This window comes from Triturus cristatus, chromosome 3_1, assembly GCF_964204655.1.
Source record: "Triturus cristatus chromosome 3_1, aTriCri1.1, whole genome shotgun sequence".
NCBI classification, from domain to species: Eukaryota; Metazoa; Chordata; class Amphibia; order Caudata; family Salamandridae; genus Triturus; species Triturus cristatus.
The window spans coordinates 12,662,912-12,686,981 of record NC_140583.1 but is presented as its reverse complement, the minus strand read 5'-3'; the positions used below and the strand labels follow the sequence as shown (position 1 = coordinate 12,686,981).

General features: G+C 54.5%; 1 protein-coding gene across 1 annotated transcript in view; it reads left to right on the top strand.

The window, feature by feature from the left end:
• Positions 1-24,070, top strand: part of LOC146859598 (uncharacterized) — a 257,232-nt gene that overhangs the window by 227,572 nt on the left and 5,590 nt on the right. The window contains exon 3 of the mRNA XM_085646544.1: positions 115-252. Coding sequence (XP_085502670.1) covers positions 115-252 — 138 coding nt within the window. The remainder of the gene's footprint in view (positions 1-114; positions 253-24,070) is intronic.

Here is a 24,070-nt window from a genome sequence, read left to right as displayed (position 1 = left end):
TCACTGGTCATCTCTTTCTCTCTTCTCACTGGTCAGCTCCTCTCTCTGGTCATTTCCTCTCTCCTCTCTAGGTCACCTCTCTCCAATTACCACCTTTCTCCTCTCGCCCCACAGACCTGCGCAGGATGACAGCTGGCTTCATTGGAATGGCGGTGTCCATCATCCTTTTCGGGTGGATTGTAGGAGTTCTGGGCTGCTGTGAGCAGCATGACCTCATGCAGTACGTGGCCGGCCTCCTCTTCCTCATGGGAGGTAAGTCAGTCAGTGAGAGACTGAGTGTGACGATGAAGTAAGGGAGTAAGTGGTTGAGTGGGTGTGAGTGGGTGCAGGTTCACAGAATCAGGTGCCAGTAGTTCAGTACTTTAACCATGGAGGAGGCGATGGTTGATGAAGGATGTGATGCAACAACATTCAAGCAAAGGAGGCTGCAGTAACTTAAGCTGTTACAAGAGGTCTGAGTCTGACACTAGTCAGTGCTGTAAGCAGGCTGCAGGACCTCACGCTGTTACTAGAGGTCTCTCGAGTCAGACACGGGTCCGTGTTCTAAGGAGGCTGCAATATCTAAGACTGTTAATAGAGGTCCCTGGAGTCAGATGCTGGTCCGTGTTCTAAGGAGGCTGCAGTACCCCAGGCTGTCACTAGAAGTCCCTGTAGTCAGACACTAGTCCGAGCTGTAAGCAGACTTCAATACCTCAGGCTGTTACTAGAAGTAATTTGTGAAATGACTCAAGATGACACCTCTGTAATCAGCGGGTGCAGAGCTACCGAGGACTGAACTTCGGCGGGTGCTGCTGCCCAGGACTGGAATTTAGCGGTTGTGGAGCCACCCCGGATTGAACAGCAGATGACACAGAGCCGCCCCTGATTGCACATCGGTGGGCTCAGATCCACCTCAGACTGACATCAGCAGTGCAGAGGCACCCAGGACTAGACATCAGCAGGTGCAGAGCCACACTGGACTAGACATCAGTGGGCACAGAGCTGCCCAGCACTGGACATCAGTCGGCATAGAGCCACCCACAACTGGACAGCAGAGGGCACTGAGCCGCCTGGAGCTCAGCAGGAGCAGAGCCGCCCAGAACTGTACATCAGTGGGCACAGAGCCGCCCAGCACTGGACATCAGCCGGCATAGAGCAACCCAGGACTGGACATCAGTGGGCACAGAGATGCCCAGCACTGGACATCAGCCGGCATAGAGCCACCCAAGACTTGGACGTCAGTGAGTGCAGAGTCTCCTAGAACTGGACATACAGGCACAGAGCCATCCAGGGCTGGAAATTAGTGGGTGCTGAGTGTAAGAAGTTGGCCTGGCATATGCTGGTCACTAGTTAAAGTGGCCACCTTGCACCAGTCCAATTCGACTCTTATGGTCGATAGGTTTAAGACAACCTTTTAAAGAAAGCTATCCTAGTGGTAGCTGTGGAGAGCAGCCTTCAGGCTAAGTCTCAGAGGAATGTAAATCAGCTTGTTTTACCTTATAATCTCTTGAATCACCAAATGAAAAGACACCACACAGGTATATATATAAAATATATATGTATTTCTAGACACACTCTACTAATCTCTTTATGAGATTAGAAGTCAGGAACATATGCACAAATCAATGTTTCACAACAAATTAAGCACTTATATGGCTGGGGCCCTAGGGGCGTACCAGACCATATACTAAAAAAGAGGTATAAGAAGAACGACTTGAGAAGGAGAAGGCCTAAGGTCTTCAGAAGCACTGGGGCCTCACTAATCCACCCAAGGCAGGTAAGTAAAGAACCCACAGAGACGCAGTGTGAGAACACAGCCGCGGAGCCCAATAGACTTCAATGGAGCAAGTCGCGGTTGGAATTTTAAAGTTTTAGGATACTTCGGGATAGTCTACAAGCAAGTCACTTACAGGGTAAGTAGTTCTAGAGCCAACACACACAGGAGCAGCGGAGTACTCGAGTTACCTCACCAAGGGAAGCCGGGTGCATAGGTGTCTTTTGGTGTCGGGTCGCGGCGTCGTTTTCAATGGGAGCCAAAGAAGATTTGCTGCTTGTGAAGACAGGAGAAGTGTCCGGTGGAATCCAAGGCTGGATTCTGAAGAAAGAAGACCTGAAACAGTGCAGACAGTGTTCAAAGTCACTTGCCAGTGACCCGGGGCCAGGAAGCTGAATGCCCACAGAAGTCGGGTGTTTTCAGGTGATCACGGGTGTCTTGACTCTTCAGCCACGAGGTCCAAGAGGCATCGACAATGACCAGGAGCTGGGTTCCGAGTGTCCCACGAAGTCTGCAGCTTACTGAGGTGTCGGCAACCGGATTGGAGCCAACAAGCCTTGGCAACAGCAAGTCTTGTGGAATGTGAAGAAAGTCAGCGGTGCAGACCAGCAAGGTCTGAGGGACTCACCCAGCAACGGTAAGTCAGGGCAGGCCTGGAGCAACCAGGGGAGCCCTTTGGTTCGATGAAAAAGTCTTCAGGGGACCCATAAGCCAACCAGCAAGGGATCGCGAAGATGCCTCGGGAGGATTCAATTCATAGGAGCCCACGGTCACCCAGGACGAGGTAGGCCTCTGATTTTCAGTGGAAATCCTGGTGGAGGATTGGCCCACACGTGGTCCAATGCACAAGTTCGGAGAATGTCGTGAAGGGGTTGCACTCGACAATAGTGCACGGTACCCAGGTATTGCTGTTCCTCGTCACTCGTGAGGTCCACTCGCCTCAGTTTTGCTGGTGACTCACAATGACTGTCGTGAAGTCAGGAAATCCACTTCCGGGGCTGCAGGGACTTCTGACTCTGGCGGGAGTGGGAAAGTTTGCGACCGTTGATTCAAAGTTTTGGTGCCTGCCAAGCAGGGGAGTCACTCCTTGACTCCAAGGGAGATTCTTCAGTCTTCCAGAGGCAGTGGAACGTCGAAGGTCCAGGATTCTTCTTCAGAGCGTCGTCCAGGGATATCTAGTTTGCCATGGCAAGGTTTCCCTATCTTATACTAAAGGAAAGGAAGGGACTAGCTCTATGACCACTCCTATGGGAGGGTCAGGGGATTGGGTGGTTACACCCACTTCCCTTTGTCCAGTTACATGCCAGGGCAGGGGCTGGTAGCCCCTGAACTGGTTTGAGGTGGCATATGCACAGAGGAGCCTACTGTTCCCCCAGTGCAGGACTTCAAAGCACTCTAGGAGTGCACCCACCCAGCCCCAATACACTAAATCCTATCTGGAAGGTGGTTACACCTCCCTGTGACAGGCTGCCTATTGTTGGGCCTCCTCCACTGCGAGTTTCGGTCAGCAGCAGGAGGGCAGCCCAGTGTCTATGCTGGTGGCATCCATTTTGTTATGCCAGGGCTCTTTCAGGATTCTACCGTGTTTCCACAGTAGGCACATGTCTATCCCTCTAGAAGGGTGGGATCATACTCCCACACCAGTTACTGGTGTGGGGGTATGATTCCAAGGCGTTTGACACCAAACACGACATGTTGTGATGCAGCCATCCCAAAGTTAGCATTTACCGCTAGGATATAATGCACTTAAGAGTATATGGTTTAACCGCATCCACAAACAGCCACAGAGAATAGACTCTGCCAGCTGCCGAGGGGCCCTGCTCAGGCAGAGGCACCCCCTCACATGGAAACCAGGATTGATAGGGCCTGCCTTAGGGGTGACTGATAGGTTTATATGTGTGTGTAAGGTGAGATATAGGGAACCTATACCTCAGTGAGGAGTGCTAACACTACCTCACCCATGCTGCAGTAGCAGGCCTGTGGTGTCAGATTTAGTCTGCTTCCCAGGGGTGGCATAATACATGCTTCAGCCCCTGGTAGGCCTGTGAAGTACCTATGCCCTTGGTACCTAAGGTACCATATACTAGGGGCTCATAAGGTACCACAGTATCCAATCACTAGTACAGCTAATATGCACTCCAAGTTGTTTAGAGAGAACAGGGAGGCTGAGGCCCTGATTAGCAGGGACCCAGCCAGACTAGAGCCAGAAACCAGTGTAAATATCAGAAAAAAATGGGGGCAACATAAGTGCAGATCCTACTCTCCTACCCTGAGCCACCCAACACTGGACATCAGCAGGCTCAGAGCCACCCTGGACTGGATATCAGTGAGCACACAGCCACCCTGGACTGGACATCAGCAGGCTCAGAGCCACCCTGGACTGGACATCAGTGAGCACACAGCCACCCTGGACTGGACATCAGCGGGCTCAGATCCGCCTCAGACTGACATTAGCAGTGCAGAGGCACACTGGACTAGACATCAGTGGGCACAGAGCCGCCCAGCACTGGACATCAGCCGGCATAGAGCCCCCCAGGACAGGACATCAGTGGGTGCAGTGCTGCCCAGGACTGGACATCAGTGGGTGCAGAGCTGCCCAGGACTTGGACGTCAGTGAGCGCAGAGTCTCCTAGGACTGGACATACAGGCACAGAGCCATCCAGGGCTGGAAATTAGTGGGTGCTGAGCCACCCAACACTGGACATCAGCAGGCTTAGAGCCACCCTGGACTGGACATCAGTGAGCACACGGCCACCCTGCACTGGACATCAGCAGGCTCAGAGCCACCCCGGACTGGACATCAACAGGCTCAGAGCCACCCCGAACTGGACATCAGTGAGCACATAGCCACCCTGGACTGGACATTAGTGCGCACAGAGCCACCCCAGACTGGGCATCAGTGCGTGCAGAGCTGCCCAGGACTTGGACGTCAGTGAGCGCAGAGTCTCCTAGGACTGGACATACAGGCACAGAGCCATCCAGGGCTGGAAATTAGTGGGTGCTGAGCCACCCAACACTGGACATCAGCAGGCACAGATCTGACCAGGTCTGGACATCAGCTGGTGCAAAGCTTCCCAGTATTGGACATCAGAAGGTGCAGAGCCTCCGAGGACTGGACATCAAAAGGTGCAGAGCCTCCCAGGACTGGACACCAGTGGGCCCTGCCTCCTAGGACTGGACATCAGCGGGCGCAGAGCCTCATAGGATGGGACATCAGAAGGCGTAGAGCTTCTCAGGACTGGACACCAGCAGTGCAGAGCCACCCAGGACTAGACATCAGTGGGCACAGAGCTGCCCAGCACTGGACATCAGCCAGCACAAAGCCATCCACGACTGGACAGCAGAGGGCACTGAGGCGACTGGAGCTCAGCAGGCGCAGAGCCGCCCAGGACTGGACATCAGTGGGTGCAGAGCTGCCCAGGACTGGACATCAGCAGGCGCAGAGCTGTCCAGGACTAGATATCAGCGGGCGCAGAGCTGCCCAAGACTGGCATCAGCAGACAAAGAGCTGCCCAGGACTAGATATCAGTGGGCACCGAGCCGGCCAGGACTGGACATCTGGGCGCAGAGCCACCCAGGACTGGACATCAGCAGACACAGAGCCGCCCAGGACTGGACATCACTGGATGTAGACAGACTGGACATCAATGGGTGTTGCTGCCCAGGACTGGACATCAGTGGGCACAGAGCCTCCCACGACTGGACATCCAGGCACAGAGCCACCCAGGACAGGACATCAGCAGGTGCAGTCACCCAGGAATGGACATCAGCAGCGGCAGAGCCTCCCAGGATTGGACATCAGTTAGCACAGAGACACCCAGGACTGGACATCAGCAGAAGCAGGGCCACCCAGGACTGGGCATCAATGGGCACAGATCTGACCAGGTCTGGACATCAGCAGGCACAAAGTCGCCCAGTACTGGACATCAGCAGGCTCAGAGCTGCCCAGGACTGGACACCAGGGCTTGACATCAGTGGGTGCACAGCCTCCCAGGACTGGACATCCGTGCACAGAGCCTCCCATGACTGGACATCCGTGCACAGAGCCTCCCAGGCCTGGACATCCGTGCACAGAGCCTCCCAGGACAGGGCATAAGCGGGTGCAGTGCCACCCAGGACTGGACATCAACAGGTGCAGTGCTGCCTAGGACTTGACATCAATGGGCTCTGCTGACAGGACTGGACATCCAGGTAAAGAGCCTCCCAGGACTGGACATCAGCGCGCGCTGTGGCCCAGGACTGGACATCAATGGGCGGTGCTGCCTAGGACTGGACATCAGTGGGCACAGAGCCTCCCATGACTGGACATCCAGGCACAGAGCCTCCCATGACTGGACATCAGTTTGCACAGAGCCCCCCAGGACAGGACATCAGCGGGTGCAGAGTCACCCAGGAATGGACATTAGTGGTAGCAGAGCCTCCCAGGACAGGACATCCAGGCACAGAGCCTCCCAGGACAGGACATAAGCGGGTGCAGTGCCACTCAGGACTGGACATCAATGGGCACTACTGCCCAGGACTGTACACCAGCTGGCACAGAGCCTCCCAGGACTGGACATCAGCGGGTGAAGAGCCACCTAGGACTGGACATCAGTGGGCACAGAGATGCCCAGGACTGGACACCAGGGCTTGACATCAGTGGGTTCACAGCCTCCCAGGACTAGACATCAGCAGGCGCAGAGCCACCCAGGACTGGACATCCGTGCACAGAGCCACCCAAGACTGGACATCAGCAGGTGCAGAGCTACCAAGGACTGGATATCAGGTGACACAGAGCGTCCCAGGACTGGACATCAACAGGTGCAGTGCTGCCTAGGACTGGACATCAATGGGCTCTGCTGACAGGACTGGACATCCAGGTAAAGAGCCTCCCAGGACTGGACATCAGCGGGCACAGATACTCCTAGAACTGGACATCAGCTGACGAAGAGCCACCCAGGACAGGACATCAGCGGGTGCAGAGCCACTCAGGACTGGACATCACCGGGTGCTGTGCTGCCCAGGACTGGACATCAGCGGTGCTGCTGTCCAGGACTGGACATCTATGGGCACTGCTACCCAGGACTGAACACCAGCAGGCGAAGAGCTTCCCAGGACTGGACATCAAGGTACAGAGCCTCCCAGGACTGGATATCAGCGGGTGCAGTGTCACCCAGGACTTGTCATAAGCGGGCGCAGAGACACCTAGGACTGGACATCAGCAGAAGCAGAGTCACCCAGGAATGGACATTAGTGGGCGCAAAGCAGACTGGATGTGAGAAGTTGGCCTCGTATATGCTGTCCACTACGTCTAGTGGGCACCTTGTATCAGTCCAAACAACCCCTTATTGATGATAGGTTAAAGACAACCTTTATTGAAAGCTATCCTTGTGGTAGCTATGGAGAGCAGCCTTCAGGCTAAGTCTTGAAGGAATGTAAAGCAGCTTGTTTTACCAGTCTATAATCTCTTGAATGGCTAAATGAAAGGAAACCACACCAGGTATATATATAAAATATATGTATTTGTACTAAACAGACCTCTCTAGTCTCCTTATGAGGCTAGAGGCAAAAGCACATAAGTTACACTTAAAATAAACAGTAAAGTAGCACGAAATACACATTAGGCCCTAGGGGCAAGCCAAACCATATACTAAAATAGTGGTATAAGAACAACAGCTTAACTAGACACAAAGCCTAAAGCCTGTAGAATGTCTGGGACCCCAAGGATCCACCCAAGGTAGTGACACAGGGGACCCACAGGGGCCGTGTGCAGTGTGAGACCACAGCCGTGAGCTCCCTTTAGCTTCTATGGGGAAAGTCGCAGTTTCATTTTTAAAGATAAAGGACACTTAGAGATGGACTAGGACCAAACCCTCTTGGACTTAGACAGTTCTAGTGTCAACACCCACGGGAGCACCAGAGTACTCGAGTTACCTCACCCAGGGAAGCCGGGTGCATAGGTGTCAAATGGGGTTTGGTTGCTTCGTCGTTTTCAATGGAGGATGGCGAAGAAGTGCTGCTGCCGGATAGATGCAAAGTGTCCAAAGAGATCCGAGCCTGGATCGAAGATGTGAAGAACCTGAAAGCAGAGGGGACAGAGTCTGGGTCTCTTGCTAGTGACCAGGGGCACGATAAGACGAATGCCCATCGATGTTGGGTGTTTCAGGTGAAGAAGGTGAAGCTTGACTCTTCAGCCACGAGGACCATGAGGCGTCGAGGTCGACCAGGAGCTGGATTCGATCTGTCGCATGAAGGATGTCGAGTGCTGCAGTGTCGGTGCCCGGATTGGACACAACAAGCCTTGGCAACAGCAACCCACGCAGAAAGGAGAAAGATGCTTTAGTGCGGACCAGCAAGGTCTGAAGGACTTCCCCAGCGAGGAGGAGTGAGGGCACGTCTGGAGCAACCAGGGAAGCCCAAAGAAAGTCAGAGTTACCTTCTCAGGGACCCACCAGTCGACAGACCAGGGATCGCGAAGGGACCTCAAGAGGAATCCCTAAATGGCAGCCCACAGGTCACTTGGGGTGACTAGGCTGACAATTCTCAGTGGATTCTCTGCTCATGGTCTGGGCTACAAGTGACCCAATGCACAGCCTCAGGAGTTGTCGAGAAGCTGATGCACTTGCAAATGTACACGGTGTCCAAGAGTTCCGGTTCCACGGTACTCACGAGGGCTACGGGTCTAAGATTTGCTGGGGACCCGGTTCGGTGTCTGGGAAGTCTGGAAATCCACCTCTGGTGTAGGAAAGTCTTCGGCGTCCAGCGGGAGCTTCGGAGATGCAGACCAGACATATGCATCTTTAGTGCCTGCCAAGCAGGGGAGTAACTCCTTTACTCCAAGGGAGATTCTTCAGTCATCTGGCGTTGAACAGATCGTCGAAGGTCCAGGATTCAGTTGCAGAGTTTGTTCCAGGAATATCTAAAGTCCTGTTGCCAGGGGTTCCTATCTTATACCCAAGGAAGGGGTTGGACTAACTCAGGGGACCCACCTATGGGATGGTTTGGAAAGAGGGGTGGCTACACCCATTTCCTTTGTCCAGTTCCAAGTTAGAGCAGGGGCTGGTAGCCTCTGAACCGGTTTGAGCTGGACTATGCACAGGGACACCAAATGTGCCCCCAATGCAGGACTTCAAAGCACTCTCAGAGTGCACCCACCCAGCCCCAATACACTAAAGCCTGTCTGGGAGGTGGTGACACCTCCCTGTGACAGGAAACCTATTGTCCAGGCCTCCTCTGCCAGAGTTTCGGTCAGTAGCAGGAGGCCAGACTCGTGTCTGTGGCTGCAGGATTGATAAGGCCTGCCATAGGGGTGACTGATAGGTTTCTATGTGCAGCGATAGGTGAGATATAATGAAGCTATATCTCTGTAAGGGGTGCATGCACCACCTTACCCAGGCTGTAGTAGCAGACATGTGGTGTCATTTCGGAGTGCTTCCCAGGGGTGGCATAATATATGCTGCAGCCCCTGGTAGGCCTCGGAGGTACCTATGCCCTAGGTACATAGTATACCATATACTAGGGGCTTATAAGGCACTCCAGAATCCAATTAGATATGTACCTAATGTACATGGAAACCATTTTAGAGAGGAAGCAGCTAGGCTGTGGTCCTGATTAGCAGGGCCACGGCCAGACTACGGTCGAAAAACAGTGAAACACCAACAAAAAGTGGGGGTACCCATGTGAAGCAGATCCTACTCTTCTACACTGGACATCAGCGGATGCAGAGCCACTCAGGACAGGACATCAGCAGGTGCAGAGCCACCCATGACTGGAACTCAGCGGCCTCTGCTGTCTAGGACTGGACATTCATGGGCGCTGCTGCCCAGGACTGGACATCAGTGGGCACAGAGCCTCCCATGACTGGACATCAGATTGCACAGAGCCACCTAGGACAGAACATCAGCGGGTGCAGAGTCACCCAGGAATGGACATTAGTGGTAGCAGAGCCTCCCAGGACTGGACATCCAGGCACAGAGCCTCCCAGGACAGGACATAAGCGGGCGCAGTGCCACCCAGGACTGGACATCAGCGGGCGCTGTGGCCCAGGACTGGACATCAATGGGCACTACTGTCCAGGACTGTACACCAGCGGGTGCAGAGCCTCCCAGGACTGGACATCAGCAGGTGAAGAGCCACCTAGGACTGAACATCAGCTGGCGCAGAGCCACACAGGACTGGACATCAGCGGGCGCAGAGCCACCCAGGACTGGACATCAGTGGGCACAGAGCCACCCAGAACTGGACATCAGCAGAAGCAGGGCTGCCTAGGACTGGGCATCTGCGGGCACAGAGCAGACTGGACATCAGCAGGCACAAAGTCGCCCATTACTGGACATCAGTGGGCACAGAGCTGCCCAGGAATGGACACCAGGGCTTGACATCAGTGGGTGCACAGCCTCCCAGGGCTGGACATCCGTGCACAGAGCCACCCAGGACTGGACATCAGCAGGTGCAGAGCTACCAAGGACTGGACATCAGCGGGGGTAGTGTCACCCAGGACTGGACATCAGCGGGCGCAGAGCCACCCAGGACTGGATATCAGCAGAAGCAGGGCAGCCTAGTACTGGGCATCAGCGGGCACAGAGCTGCCCAGGACTGGACACCAGGGCTTGACATCAGTGGGTGCGCAGCCTCCCAGGACTGGACATCAGCAGGCGCAGAGCCACCCAGGACTGGACATCAGCGGGAGCAGTGGTGCCCAGGACTGGACATCAGATGATGCAGAGCCTCCCACGACAGGACATCAACGGGTGCAGAGCCAACCAAGAATGGACATCAGCAGGCGCAGTGCTGCCCAGGACTGGACATAAATGGGCGCTGCTGCCCAGGACTGGACACCAGCAGGCGCAGAGCCTCCCAGGACTGGACATCAGTGGGCACAGAGCCTCCCAGGACTGGACATCAGCGGGCACCGAGCCTCCCAGGACTGGACATTCGTGGGCGCAGAGTAGACTAGACAACAGCAGGCACAGAGGCTCCTAGAACTAGACACCAGCTGAAGCAGAGCCACTCAGGACTGGACATCAGCAGGCTCTGTGCCACCCAGGACTGGACATCAGTGGGGGCTGCTGCCCAAGACTGGACACCAGTGGGTGCAGAGCCTTCCTGGACTGGACATCAGCGGGCACAGAGCCTCCCAGGACTGGACATCAGTGGACGCAGTGCTGCCCAGCACTGGACATCAGTGGGTGCTGCTGCCCAGGACTGGACATCAGCAGGCACAGAGCCTCCCAGGACTGGACATCAGCAGGCGCAGTGCCACCCAGCACTGGACATCAATGGGCAGTGCTGCCCCACACACTAAGAGGATCATGGAGTTTTGTACCTGGACAGCCCCCACCTTCTCCATTAATCTACGGCCCAGAGGATCCAATCGATTCACATTTGCTGATGGGACTTACATTGGATAAAGCGACAACACTATCTCTTAGGATTACCCAGTACTAGAATGTTGCATTTACTTACTTTGATGAAAATTTCCATATTTTGACACAATAATTGAATGCATTTAAAACAGTTGTATGGTTGTTAATCCCAGTCAATAACATTGGATTGCCACAGTGAAGAGGTGGCCGATTAGCTTGCAGATGGAGGGTCGTTACCCAACCGCGCCGGGGCCTAGTGCAGGTCCCTATACCCTCGCAGGGGGACCCTTAACTTCAGGCGTCCCTTTTTACCCAATTCTAAGAGTATCTGTGAGATATGGGGGTCTCACTCTCAGGCGCCCCTCGCCACGTCCTGCAGGGAGCCCCATCATGGACCTCCATTGTAGGAGAGTAGGATCTGCACTTATGTTGCCCCCACTTTTTTTCTGATGTTTACACTGGTTTCTGGCTATAGTCTGGCTGGGACCCTGCTAATCCGGCCCCCAGCCTCTCTGTTCTCTCTAAACAACTTGGAGTGCATATTAGATGCACTAGTGATTGGATACTGTGGTACCTTATGAGCCCCTAGTATAATAGTACCTTAGGTACCAAGGGCATAGGTACTTCACAGGTCTACCAGGGGCTGAAGCATGTATTATGCCACCCCTGGGAAGCAGACTAAATCTAACACCACAGGCCTGCTACTGCAGCCTGGGTGAGGTAGTGTTAGCACTCCTCACTGAGATATAGGTTCACTATATCTCTCCTTACACACACATATAAAACTATCAGTCACCCCTAAGGCAGGCCCTATCAATCCTGAGGGCAGGGTGCTTCGTTTCCATGTGAGGGGGTGCCTCTGCATGAGCAGGGACCCTCTGCAGCTCTCAGAGTCCATTCTCTGTAGCTGTTTGTGGATGCAGTTAAACCATATACTCTTAAGTGCATTATAACCTAGCGGTAAATGCTAACTTTGGGATGGCTGCATCAAAACATGTCGTGTTTGGTGTCAAACGCTTTGGAATCATACCCCCGTATCAGTAACTGGTGTGGAGGTATGATCCCACCCATCTAGAGGGATAGACATGTACCTACTGTGGAAACAAGGTGGAATCCTGAAGAGCCCTGGCATCACAAAATGGATGCCACCAGCACAGACACTGGGCTGCCCTCCTGCTGATAACCGAAACTCACAGTGGAGGAAGACCAACAATAGGCATCCTGTCACAGAGAGGTGTGACCACCTCCCAGACAGGGTTTAGTGTATTGGGGCTGGGTGGGTGCACTCCTAGAGTGCTTTGAAGTCCTGCACTTGGGGAGCAGTAGGCTCCTCTGTGCATATGCCAGCTCAAACCGGTTCAGGGGCTACCAGCCCCTGCTCTGGCACGACACTGGACAAAGGGAAGTGGGTGTAGCCACCCACTACCCTGACCCTCCCATAGGAGTGGTCATAGAGCTAGTCCCTCCCTTCCTTGTAGTATAAGTTAGGGAACCCTTGCCATTGCAAACTAGATATCCCTGGACGACGCTCTGAAGACGAATCCTGGACCTTCGACGTTCCACTACCTCTGGAAGACTGAAGAATCTCCCTTGGAGTCAAGGAGTGACTCCCCTGCTTGGCAGGCACCAAAACTTTGAATCAACGGTCGCACACTTTCCCGCTCCCGCCGGAGTCCGAAGTCCCTGCAGCCCCGGAAGTGGATTTCCTGACTTCTCCAAGGCCATCGTGAGTCCCCAGCGACGCTGAGGCAAGTGGACCCCACGAGTGACGAGGAACTGCAATACCTGGGTACCGGGCACTATTTTCGAGTGCAACCCCTTCATGACGTTCTACGAACTTGTGCATTGGACCACGTGTGGTCCAAGCCTCCATCAGGATTTTCTCCGAAGATCAGAGGCCTACCTCATCCCGAGTGACCGTGGGCTCCTGGTGAGTGAATCCTCCCGAGGCATCTTCGCGATCCCTTTCCGGTTGGCTTGTGGGTCCCCAGAACCAAAGGGCTCCCCTGGGTGCTTCAGGCCTGCCCTGACTTACCCCTGCTGGGTGAGTCCCTCAGACCTTGCTGGTCTGCACCGCTGACTTTTTACACTTTCCACAAGACTTGCTGTTGCCAAGGCTTGTTGGCTCCAATCTGGTCGCCAACACCGCAGTAAGCTGCAGACTTCGTGGGAAACGCCGAATCCCGCTCCTGGTCATCGCTGACACCTCCTGGACCTCGTGGCTGAAGAGTCAAGACACCCGTGGACTACCTGAAATCACCCGACGACTGTGGGCTTCCAGCTTCCTTGCCCCGGGTCACTGCCAAGTGACTTTGAACACTGTCCCTTCTGCTGAATCCAGCCTTGGATTTCACCGGACACTTCTCCTGTCTTCACAAGCAGCAAGTCTTCTTTGGCTCCCATTGAAAACGACGCCGCGACCCGACACCTAAAGACACCTATGCACCCAGCTTCCCTGGGTGAGGTAACTCCAGCACTACAGTGCTCCTGTGTGTGTTGGCTCTAGAACTACTTACCCTGTAAGTGACTTGCTTGCAGACTCTCCCGAAGTATCCTAAAACTTTAAAATCCCAACCGTGACTTGCTCCATTGAAGTCAATTGGGATCTGCGGCTGTGTTCTCACACTGCATGCGTCCCCCGTGGGTCCTTTACTTACCTGCCTTGGGTGGTTTCGTGAGGCCCCAGCGCTTCTGAAGGCCCTAGGCCTTGTCCCCTCGCAAGTCGATATTCCTAAGTCTCTTTTTTAGTATATGGTCTGGTACGACCCTAGGGCCCCAGCCATATTTGTGCTTAACTTGTTGTGAAATGTTGATTTGTGCATATGTCCTTGACTTCTAATCTCATAAAGAGATTAGTAGAGTGTGTCTAGTAATAAATACATATATATTTTAATATATACCTGTGTGGTGTCCTTTCATTTAGTGATTCAAGAGATTATAAGGTAAAACAAGCTGCTTTACATTCCTCTAAAGACTTAGCCTGAAGGCTGCACTCCACAGCTACCACTAGGATAGCTTTCTTTAAAAGGTTGTCTTAAACCGATCTACCATAAGAGTCGAATTGGACTGGTGCAAGGTGGCCACTATAACTAGTGACCAGCATATGCCAGGCCAACTTCTCACATCCATCATGGACCTCCACCCTCAGCGGGGTGGATCTTTCCAAGTTCAACTTCTCCATTGACCTCACCACATACCCGGCACAGGTACTCCGGCATAGGTACTTCAGCACAGGAACTCTAGCATAGGTAGTCCAACACAGGTACCCCAGCACAGATACTCCGGTAGAGGTACCCCGGCACAGGTACCCCGGCACAGGAACTTCTGCACAGGTACTGTTAGACCTGGCACCTTGGCGTGAGTCTCCCTTCCTCTTTTTGTCGCTGTGCCTCATGCGTTTTTATGGTGTTGGCCGCTCAGAGCACTGTGCCACTGCCAACCAGTGCCACAGTGCAAGTGCTCCTTATGTAAATTGTATATGTTGGTTGGATCCCATGATTGGCTTATTCGGTTTACTATCAGCCCCTAGTAAAGTGCACCCGGAGTGCCAGGGCTTGTAAATACGAATGCTGCTGGTGGGCTTGCAGCACTGGTTGTGCCACCCACAGAAGCGGCCTAGTAAGATGTGTCTAGGGTCTGCCACTGCAGAACCCGCGTGCAGTCTGGTACTGTCGCGCTGACTGCGCAAGTGCCCCCACTTGCCGGTCCTTAAACCTTACCTTAACTTCATATCAGTCACCCCTATGGTAGGCCCAAGGGCAGGGTGCGTTGTAAGTATAAGGTAGGACAAGCCTTGATTTAATGGCCTGTCCTCATAGTGAATTACCGCCATATTCGTCTTTCACTATGTAAGGCTACCCTGTTCTCATAGGCCAGAATGGGCTGTTGAGATCGTTACATCCTATGATCCTAACAGGCCCAGGGAACATGGTAGGAGATCGAGTTTAGTATGCCTGAACTCAGAATAATAATGTACACCTTCTCGTGAGGTTTATTTTAATATTCCGCGTTTGCAAATGCCGCTTTTAGAAAGCTGGCCTTTGCTTGCCTAAACCATTTCAGCCGCCTCTGCGCGATGTGTATCTGCTGTCTGGCTGCGTGAGTGACAGGACTGGAAGCACCCAGATGGGCGGGGCCAGGTAGGCCAGTAAAGAATAGGACGATCGCCAGGTAGATGGGTGGGAGGAGTGCCCCTGAGCTTTGAATAGGGCTGTGCTCTGCCCCCACGATGCCGGCTCCGCCCCCTGTGGAGCGTCTGAGGACTCTGCCCTGCACCTTGAATGAAAGAGCCTGCATCGCGTAAACAAAGTGCTCCAGAACTGGAATGAGCTAGGCAAGGCCCCCCCCTGGCCTGAGAGAACAAAAGAATTATGGTATAAATAAAGGAGCCCTGCTCCTAAGAAATTAGATCCTGCTACAAGACAAACCTCTGCCTGAGGAGAAGGAACCAAGGAACTGTAGGAGGAGTACTGTCCCTGACCTGGGGGATTGGCCTACAGTGGTTGCCCTGCTGCTGAAGGAGAGGAGAAAGACTGCTGATAAACTTTGCTTCAACTTGTGTTGTTTAAGATCTCCAAGGGCTTGTGCGGAGCTTGCCCCCTGAACGAAGTCCCAGGACCAGTGGACTTCACTGCCGTGTGGGAGAGTAGGAAAACGGACCGTTTTCCCTGCCATCTGGAAGAGAACTGCTGCCGGCGCTTCCCAACCGAAGCGCACTTTCCCTGAAGCTTGCACCCACTGTCCGGCCCAAACAACGTGATTGTGGCCCCTCTACGAGCCGTAGCTCGCACCGCAAAGGAGGGTCTCACCCTGCCTGAGCATCGTGACTATTGGCCCCTACGAGTCGCAACTCGCACCGTACTTGCTTTGCCCCCCCTATGAACCACATTTGCCTGCGTACGCGCCTTCCCTCTGCTTTGGGGAAAGCTGCGGCGCGTGTGGCGATCCCGTGCGTCTCCCCGGTGAGGAGCGTATGAGTGTTTGTGCCCCGCAGCGTGATCTTCAAGTGACCCACCACCGGCACGGCGCGAACGCCGCCCCAGCTGAAGAGTGCCCCCGGATGCCCGTCTTCTGAGCCTGCAAACCCAAGGTCGCCGAGTACCGTAGTACGCATCGCCTGGACAACCTCGCATCCCCGCCCTGAGAGCTGCGCTGCCTTCGTGCCGACTTCCAAAGAATAAGGTACTGTGCCCGATCGCACCTCGAGGTGCACGCTCGCCCTTGGAGCGCCGCTGAGCAAGTGAGACCCGTTCCCCCATCCGAACCGTGAACGAAGGGCACGGGCCGTGTAACCATACGCTGAACTAAGAACTCTTTTGACAAATAGTATTGTGGGCCCGTTTTACACGTTATTGGGTCTTGTGATTAAGTCTGCTTATATAAAGAAGTCTATTTTTGATACATCCCGTGTGGAGTCCATTTGTGGGGGTAACATTGAATTGATGTATGTGATCACAACTGCTTAACCATTACGCCTGCGATAACGCCTTGTCTGCTCGCGCCAAGCTACCTAGAGGGTGAGCAGGGGTTATTAAAGGAGTGTAACCCCTTACCCTGACTGGAAGAAAGGTTCCCTGCTTGGCATTAGTACCCACTGGTGCCAACTAGAGAATTTGGATTCTAACAGGTACTCTAGCATTGGTAGTCCAACACAGGTACCCCAGCACAGATACTCCGGTAGAGGTACTCCGGTAGAGGTACCCCAGCACAGGTACCCCGGCACAGGTACCCCGGCACAGGTACCTAGGCACAGGAACTTCTGCACAGGTACTCTAGCATTGGTAGTCCAACACAGGTACCCCAGCACAGGTAATCCGGTACAGGTACCCTGGCACAGGTACTCCGGCACAGGTACTCCGGCACAGGTACCCCAGCACAGGTACCCCAGCACAGGGACCCCAGCACAGGTACTCTAGCACAGGTACCCCAGCATAGGTACTCTGGCATAGGTACTCCAGCAAACGTACTCTGGTACAAGTGTCCCAGTACAGGTACTCCGTCACAGGTACCCCGGCATAGGTAGTCTGACACAGGTACTCTGGCAAAGGTACTCTGGCACAAGTGCCCCAGCACAGGTACTTCAGCACAGGTACTCTAGCATAGGTCGTCCGACACAGGTACTCTGGTCCCTGGTACTCTGGCACAGATTATTCCAACACAGATTTCCTGGCACTGGTAGCCCATCACAGCTACTCTGGCACAGTTACCCCAGGGCAGGTTTTCCAGCAGAGGTACACTGGCACAGTGACTTTAGCACAGGTACTCCAGCACAAGTACCCCAAGCACAAGTATTCAGACACAGGTTCTCCAACAGAGGCACTCTGTCACAGGTACTCCAACACAGGTATCCCAGAACAGGTACTCCGGCCTAGGGACCCTGGCACATGGTCTCTAGCACAGGTACTCCAGAACACGTGCCACATCAGAAGTTCTCTGGTACAGGTACCACAGTACATATTCTCCAGCAGAGGTACTCCAGCACAGGTACCCCAGCACAGGTATTCCAGCACAGGTTCTCCAGCACAGGTTCTCCAGCACAGGTTCTCCAGCACAGGTTCTCCAGCAGAGGGACTCCAGCAGAGGGACTCCAGCACAGGTTTTCCAGCAAAGGTACTCTGGCACAGGTACCCCAGCAGAGGTACTCTGGCACAGGGACTCCAAAACAAGTACCACAGCAGAGGTTACTCAGCAGAGGTACTTTGGCACATGGACTCTGCCAAAAGTACCACAGCAGAGGTATCCCAGCACAGGAACTCTGCCACAGGTACTCCAGCACAGGTACCCCATCAGAGGTACTCCAGCACAGGCACCACAGCAGAGTACCCTGGCACAACGACTCCAGCAGAGGGGCTCCGGCACAGGTACCATAGCATAGGTACCCCGGTACTGGGAATACGGCACAGGTACCCCATATCAGAGGTACTCCAGCACAAGGACTCCAGCACAGATGCCCCAGCAGAGGCACTCCAGCACAGTTACCACAGCAGAGATACCCTGGCAGAGGGACTCCAGCAGAGGGACTCCAGCAGAGGCACTTCAGCACAGGGAATATGGCACAGGTTACCCAGCGAGTTACTCCAGCATTGGTACCTCAGCATAGGTTCTCTGGCACAGGTACCCCAGCAGAGGTACTCTGGCAAAGGAACCCCAGCACAGATTTCCAGCAGAGGTACCACAGCAGAGATACCCCAACACAGGTACCCCAGTAGAGGCACGCTGGCACAGGAACAATGCCACAGGTACCCCAGCACAGGTCCTCCAGTAAAGGTACTCCAGCGCGGGGACTCTGGCTTAGGTACCCCAGCAGAGGTACCCCAACACAGGTAGTATGGCACAGGGACAATGTCACAGGTACTGCAGAAGAGCTACTCTGGCACGGGGACTCCAGCACAGCTACCCCCAGCAGAGATACTTCAGCACTGGGAATCTCGCACAGGTTCCCCAGCAGAGGTTCACTGGTACGGGTACCCCAGCACAGGTTCTCTAGCAGAGGTAGTCTGGCACAGGGACTCCAGCACAGGTACCCCAGGAGAGGTGCCCTGGCACAGGTACTCAAGCACCAGTACCGTACAGAGGTACTCTGGCACAGGTACCTCTGCAGAGGTATCCCAGCACAGTTACTCCAGCAAAGGAATGCTGCTATAGGTACCCCAGCAAAGGTACCCCAGCGTTAAATGGAAAGGCAACTTTCAGACCAGCTCAACTCACTCTATTAGTGTGGGGGTTTCAAATCCTCCCTTCAGTTTGTTTGTTTCATCAGACGCTGATCTGCAGCCTGAAAAGGGCAAGAATCAGGAACATTTGAATTCAGGTATATTTAGAAATTATTGTTCATTCTCTGAGACATAGAGAAATCCCTGCATTAAGATGATACCTCTGCGGGGTCAGCACTGACCAAGACATGAATGATTGACACCCCTGCGGGGGTCAGCACTGACCAATGCATGGGCGATCAACACCTCTGTGGAGATCAGCACTGATTAATAAAAGGGCAATAAACACCTCTGTGCCAGTCAGCTCCTCTGACCAGAGGGCACAGAGGACAGGTACCATCTAGTGTAAAGATTCCTTTAACAGCCCACCTGACCCGCAAAGGTGACCTGGTATCCCAGGTGCATCCTCCCTCACCTGTGCTAACGTGGCAAGAGCATGCATTAGTGCTATTATGTGTATGTTTCATTAATTACTTGTAAAGCATTGGCTGCTGCAGATGGGTGGTAGAAGTCTCTGAGGAATGCGGGTGGGTGTGCTGGGCAGTCAGGTGGGTGGTAGAAGTCTCTGAGGAATGTGGGTGGATGTGCTGGGCAGTCAGATGGGTGGTAGAAGTCTCTGAGGAATGCGGGTGGGTGTGCTGGGCAGTCAGGTGGGTGGTAGAAGTCTCTGAGGAATGTGGGTGGATGTGTAGGACGGAGGTAGATGGTGGTTGAAGACTAAAGAATGTGAGTGGGTGTGCTGGGCAGTCAGATGGGTGGTTGAAGTCTCCAAGGAATGTGGGTGGGTGTAGATGACAGAAGCAGATGGATAGTTGAAATCTGAGGAACGTGGGTGGATGTGCAGGACGGAAGCAAAAGGGTGGTTGAAGTATCCAAAGAAAGTGGATTTGCTAAATGAAAGCTCGATGGGGTGGGTGTGCAGGATGGAGGCAGATGGGTGGTTGAAGACCCTAAGGAATGTGGGTGGATGGGTGTGCAGGATGGAGGCAGTGGGGTGGTTGAAGCCGCCGAGGAATATGGGTGAATGTGTAGGACAGAGGCAGATAGGTGGTTGAAGCCTGAAGAATGTGGGTGGGTGTACAGGACAAAGAGAGAGGTTGTTGAAGTCTCAGAGGAATGTGGGTGGGTGTGGAGCATGGAAGCAGATATGTCGTTGAAGACTTGAAGAATGTGTGTGGGTGTGCAGGACAGAGGCAGATGGGTGGTTGAAATTTCCAAAGAATGTGAGTGGATGTGTAGGATGGAGGCAGATGGGTAGTTGAACTCTAAAGAATGTGGGTGGGTGGGGAGGACGAAGGTAGATGAGTGGTTGAATTGTCTGAAAAAAGTAGGTGGGTGTGCAGGTGGAGGGCAGGCAGAGAGGTGGTTGAAGTTTCTGAGGAATGTGGGTGGGTGTGCACGATAGGGGCAGATAGGTGTTTGAAGATTGTAGAATGTGGGTGGGTGTTCAGGACAGAGCCAGATGGGTGGTTCAAGTCTCAGAGGAATGTTGTTGAATGTACACATCTGAAAGAAACACGTTATTTATAGATTCCTTACCTTAGAATTACCCCCAGGCGTCAGACTGGATCTGGAAAGATTTTTCGTCAGCAGAACCTCTCCGTGTCGGAGGGTGGCGTCGGTCGGCTCCGCGTTTCTCGTCTGCGTTGCCGGGATGATGTCGCAGCAGCTACTTAGACGCTGCTCTCGCACGCTGACGTCAGTTGTTTCTTTTTCCGTGCCAGCCATCGGCAATGCGGGTAGGGCGGTTCCCTAGTCATTTTTTTACTAACTTTTTCTCAACTTTTGTTGACGTGTTTTCTCGAGTCTTCAATTCCGTACGGTGCACGAGGGATGCCCAGTTTCATGGCCTGCGGTTCCTGCCATTACATGATGTCGGTGACGGAGCCGCACCGCGTGTGTCTTGTTTGCCTGGAGCGCAACCACGTCCCCAAGTCGTGCTCCGGCTGCCAGTTGTTGACGCCGAAGGCTTTGCGGGAGTGGTCCTGAAAGCTGCTTGGACACCGGCAGTCGGCTCCATGCCATTCGAGGTCCCGGTCGAGAGGGAGGTCGAGGGACCGGTCACGGAGCCATCGCCATTCCGGCTCGAAGTCTTTGCACTCGGGGTCAGGTAAGTCGAAGCATAAGAAGAAGTCAAAGAAGCATTGTTGCTCTTCGACTTCTCGCCAGTTGGCTGATCAGATGAGGCGCGTGGGTGGTGCCAACCCCGCGGCTCCGGGCACGGTGCCCAAAGGGTCAAATCTGAGATTTCCTCCCTTTCCGGGACCCGGAGCGACCCCCGCCCAGCTTCGTACGTTCTACGAGGCGATGCATGCCATCTTTGGGCAGACCGACCCCGCCGGCGTGCCTTTGCGCCCCGCGGACTCGGTTGGGGGGGGTCTACCGCTGGATCCCCTTGGATCCAGGCCTGGATCCGGATTGGCGCCGGTTGACATTATTACACCTCCACCGTTGCTGCTTCCGATGGCACCACTACCTTGCCCGACACCGGTCGCCCCCCCCGGCCGGCGTCTGCCCCAGCCTCCTTGCCGACATGGACACGGAGCCGGACCAGCGTCGCCCGACCCCGGATCCGGCACCGGCGCCGGGTGGGGTTTTCATGCCCCTGTTCACTCCTGGGGCTCCTTTCCAAACACATTGGCACTTCGAGGAAGAAGAGGAGGACTGGGAGGGGTCAGGTGACCCTTTAACTGACCAGCTTGAGCAGGACTGGAGAGAGGAACTGGGGGATGCCAGTGGTCTTGACACTTCACCCGACCTTGGCATGTTGTCTCCTCCTACCGTGGCTATGGAGGAGGGAACATCAAAGGCTGTGGTGTTGTATATGGCGAACGAGGCCCTCAACCTCGAGCTTCCTACGGTGGCGGTCAAGACTAACCTCCTGACTAAGGTGCTTCAACCGGCGGCAAGCTCTTCGGAGCCCTTGCTTCCTTTCAATGAGGCCCTAACCAACGTCCTTTTGGGCACCTGGTCCAGGCCCAACACGGGGGCTCCCGTGGACAGGATGATCGCCCGACGCCACCGCCCGGCTCCGGGCAACCCCACTTTCCTCTCCCAACACCCCATCCCGGAGAGCTTGGTGGTCCAAGCCTCCACCTCCAAAAGCGCCTTCCCTACCGCTCTAACGGAAAGGGAATCCAAGAAGCTGGACCATCTTGGGAAGAAAATTTTCTCTTCCGCCAGCTTAGGACTGCGGTCCGTAAACACCACATGTCTCTTGGGTCGTTATTCACACTCAGTGTGGGATACGGTGGTGCAAGTGCTACCTCAGTGTCCGGAGGTTACGATTTGTTGTGGGCTGGACATCGCCGACTCTCTGGGCAAGACCATTTCAATGTCGGTAGTGCTTCGCAGCTATGCCTGGATGAGGTCCACTGGCTTTTCAGGGGATGTCCAGAACACCTTGATGGACATGCCCTTTGATGGCAGTCGCCTTTTTAGCGACAAAGCAGACAACGTCCTAGAGCACTTCAAGGACTCACGGGCTACGGCCAAATCCTTGGGTCTCTCCTCCCATCCGGCGCAGTCTGCTTTTCGCCCCTTTCGTGGCTACGGAAGGGGTGCCCCGCTATGTCCTCACCCAGGGCCACAGGCCGCAACAGTGTTACCCCTACCCCAACTCCACCCCACCCCACCCCACCCCACCCCACCCCACCTTCGCGCAGATGTGGGAACCAACATTGTGGTTCCGGGGGCCAATCCACCAACCTCCCCTCTGCAGCAGCCTCCAGACCCTCCTAGTCCGACCTTTCAGGCCCATCACACACCAGTGAGCGGCAGGATTCGCCATCACCTCCCCCACTGGCGCACCATCACTTCAGACAGGTGGGTTTTGCAAATAGTCCAAAGGAGCTACTCCCTCCCCTTCGAGACTACCCCTCCAGCCATGCCATCGCGATACCACTGCATGTCAGAGGATCATCCGACCCTTCTCCAACAGGAAGTTACGGCTCTGATGGCCAAGGGAGCCATCGAGCGCATTCCTGTCCCAGAAGTAGGTCGTGGTTGCTACTGCCACTACTTTCTGGTTCCCAAGAAGGACAAGGGCCTGCGTCCTATCTTGGATCTCAGGGACGTCAATCGCTTCCTCCGGAAGGAGGAGTTCAAGATGTTAACCCTGGTTCAGGTCTTGTCTGCCCTCGACCCTGGAGACTGGCTGGAAGCGTTGGACCTGCAGGATGCTTATTTTCGAATCCCCGTCCTGTCGGCCCACCGGCATTACCTGCGGTTCACGGTAGGCCACGAGCACTTTCAGTTCACCATGCCCCCCCCTTGGCCTTACCAGCACCACTCGGGTGTTCACGAAAGTGATGGCGGTGGTCGCAGCTCATCTGCGCAGATCAGGGGTTTCAGTCTTCTCCTATCTCGACGACTGATTGTTGAAGGCAGGCTCACCCCAGGCAGTCGTCTCCCACCTCCAGACTACGGCCGACCTCCTGCATATGCTGGAGTTCTCCATCAATGTGCTGAAGTCACACCTGATTCCCTCTCAGAAGCTCCTCTTCATCGGAGCGGTTCTGGACATGACACAGTTTCGGGTCTATCCTCCCGAATAGCGAGTCCGGGTTATTCGGGCTATGATTCCGATCTTTCATCCTCTGTCCTGGGTTTTGGTCAGAATGACCCTGAGGCTGCTGGGCCTCATGGCCTCCTGCATCCTGCTGGTTGATCTTGCCAGGTGACATATGCGGGCTCTGCAGTGGGACCTGAAGTTCCAGTGGGCGCAGCATCAGGGGAATCTGTCCGATTGCGTCCAGATCTCAGAGGGCACTTCTCGACAACTGCAGTGGTGGCTTACAAACCAGGATTGGGTCAATGGCAAATCCCTCTCCCTTCCTCAACCAGTCCACACTGTGATGACGGATGCATCCATTCTGGGATGGGGCGGCCACATAGGAGAGGCGGAGATCAGAGGCCTCTGGCCTCCGGCGGAGTCCGAACTTCACATCAACCTTCTGGAGCTCTGGATGATTCGTCTTCTCCTCTGTCTGGGGAAGAGTAGTGCAGGTGTTCACGGACACCACCGCCATGTGGTATTGCAACAAACAGGGCGGGGTGGGGTCGTGGACCCTAGGTCAGGAGGCCCTTCACCTCTGGACATGGCTGGAACATCAAGGCATTTCCTTGGTGGTTCAACACCTGGCAGGATCTCTGAACGCCAGGACAGACGAACTCAGCTGCAGGTGCATGATGGATCACGAATGGCGTCTTCACTCGGAGGTGGTGAAAGGTCTCTTTCAACAGTGGGGAGAGCCTTGATT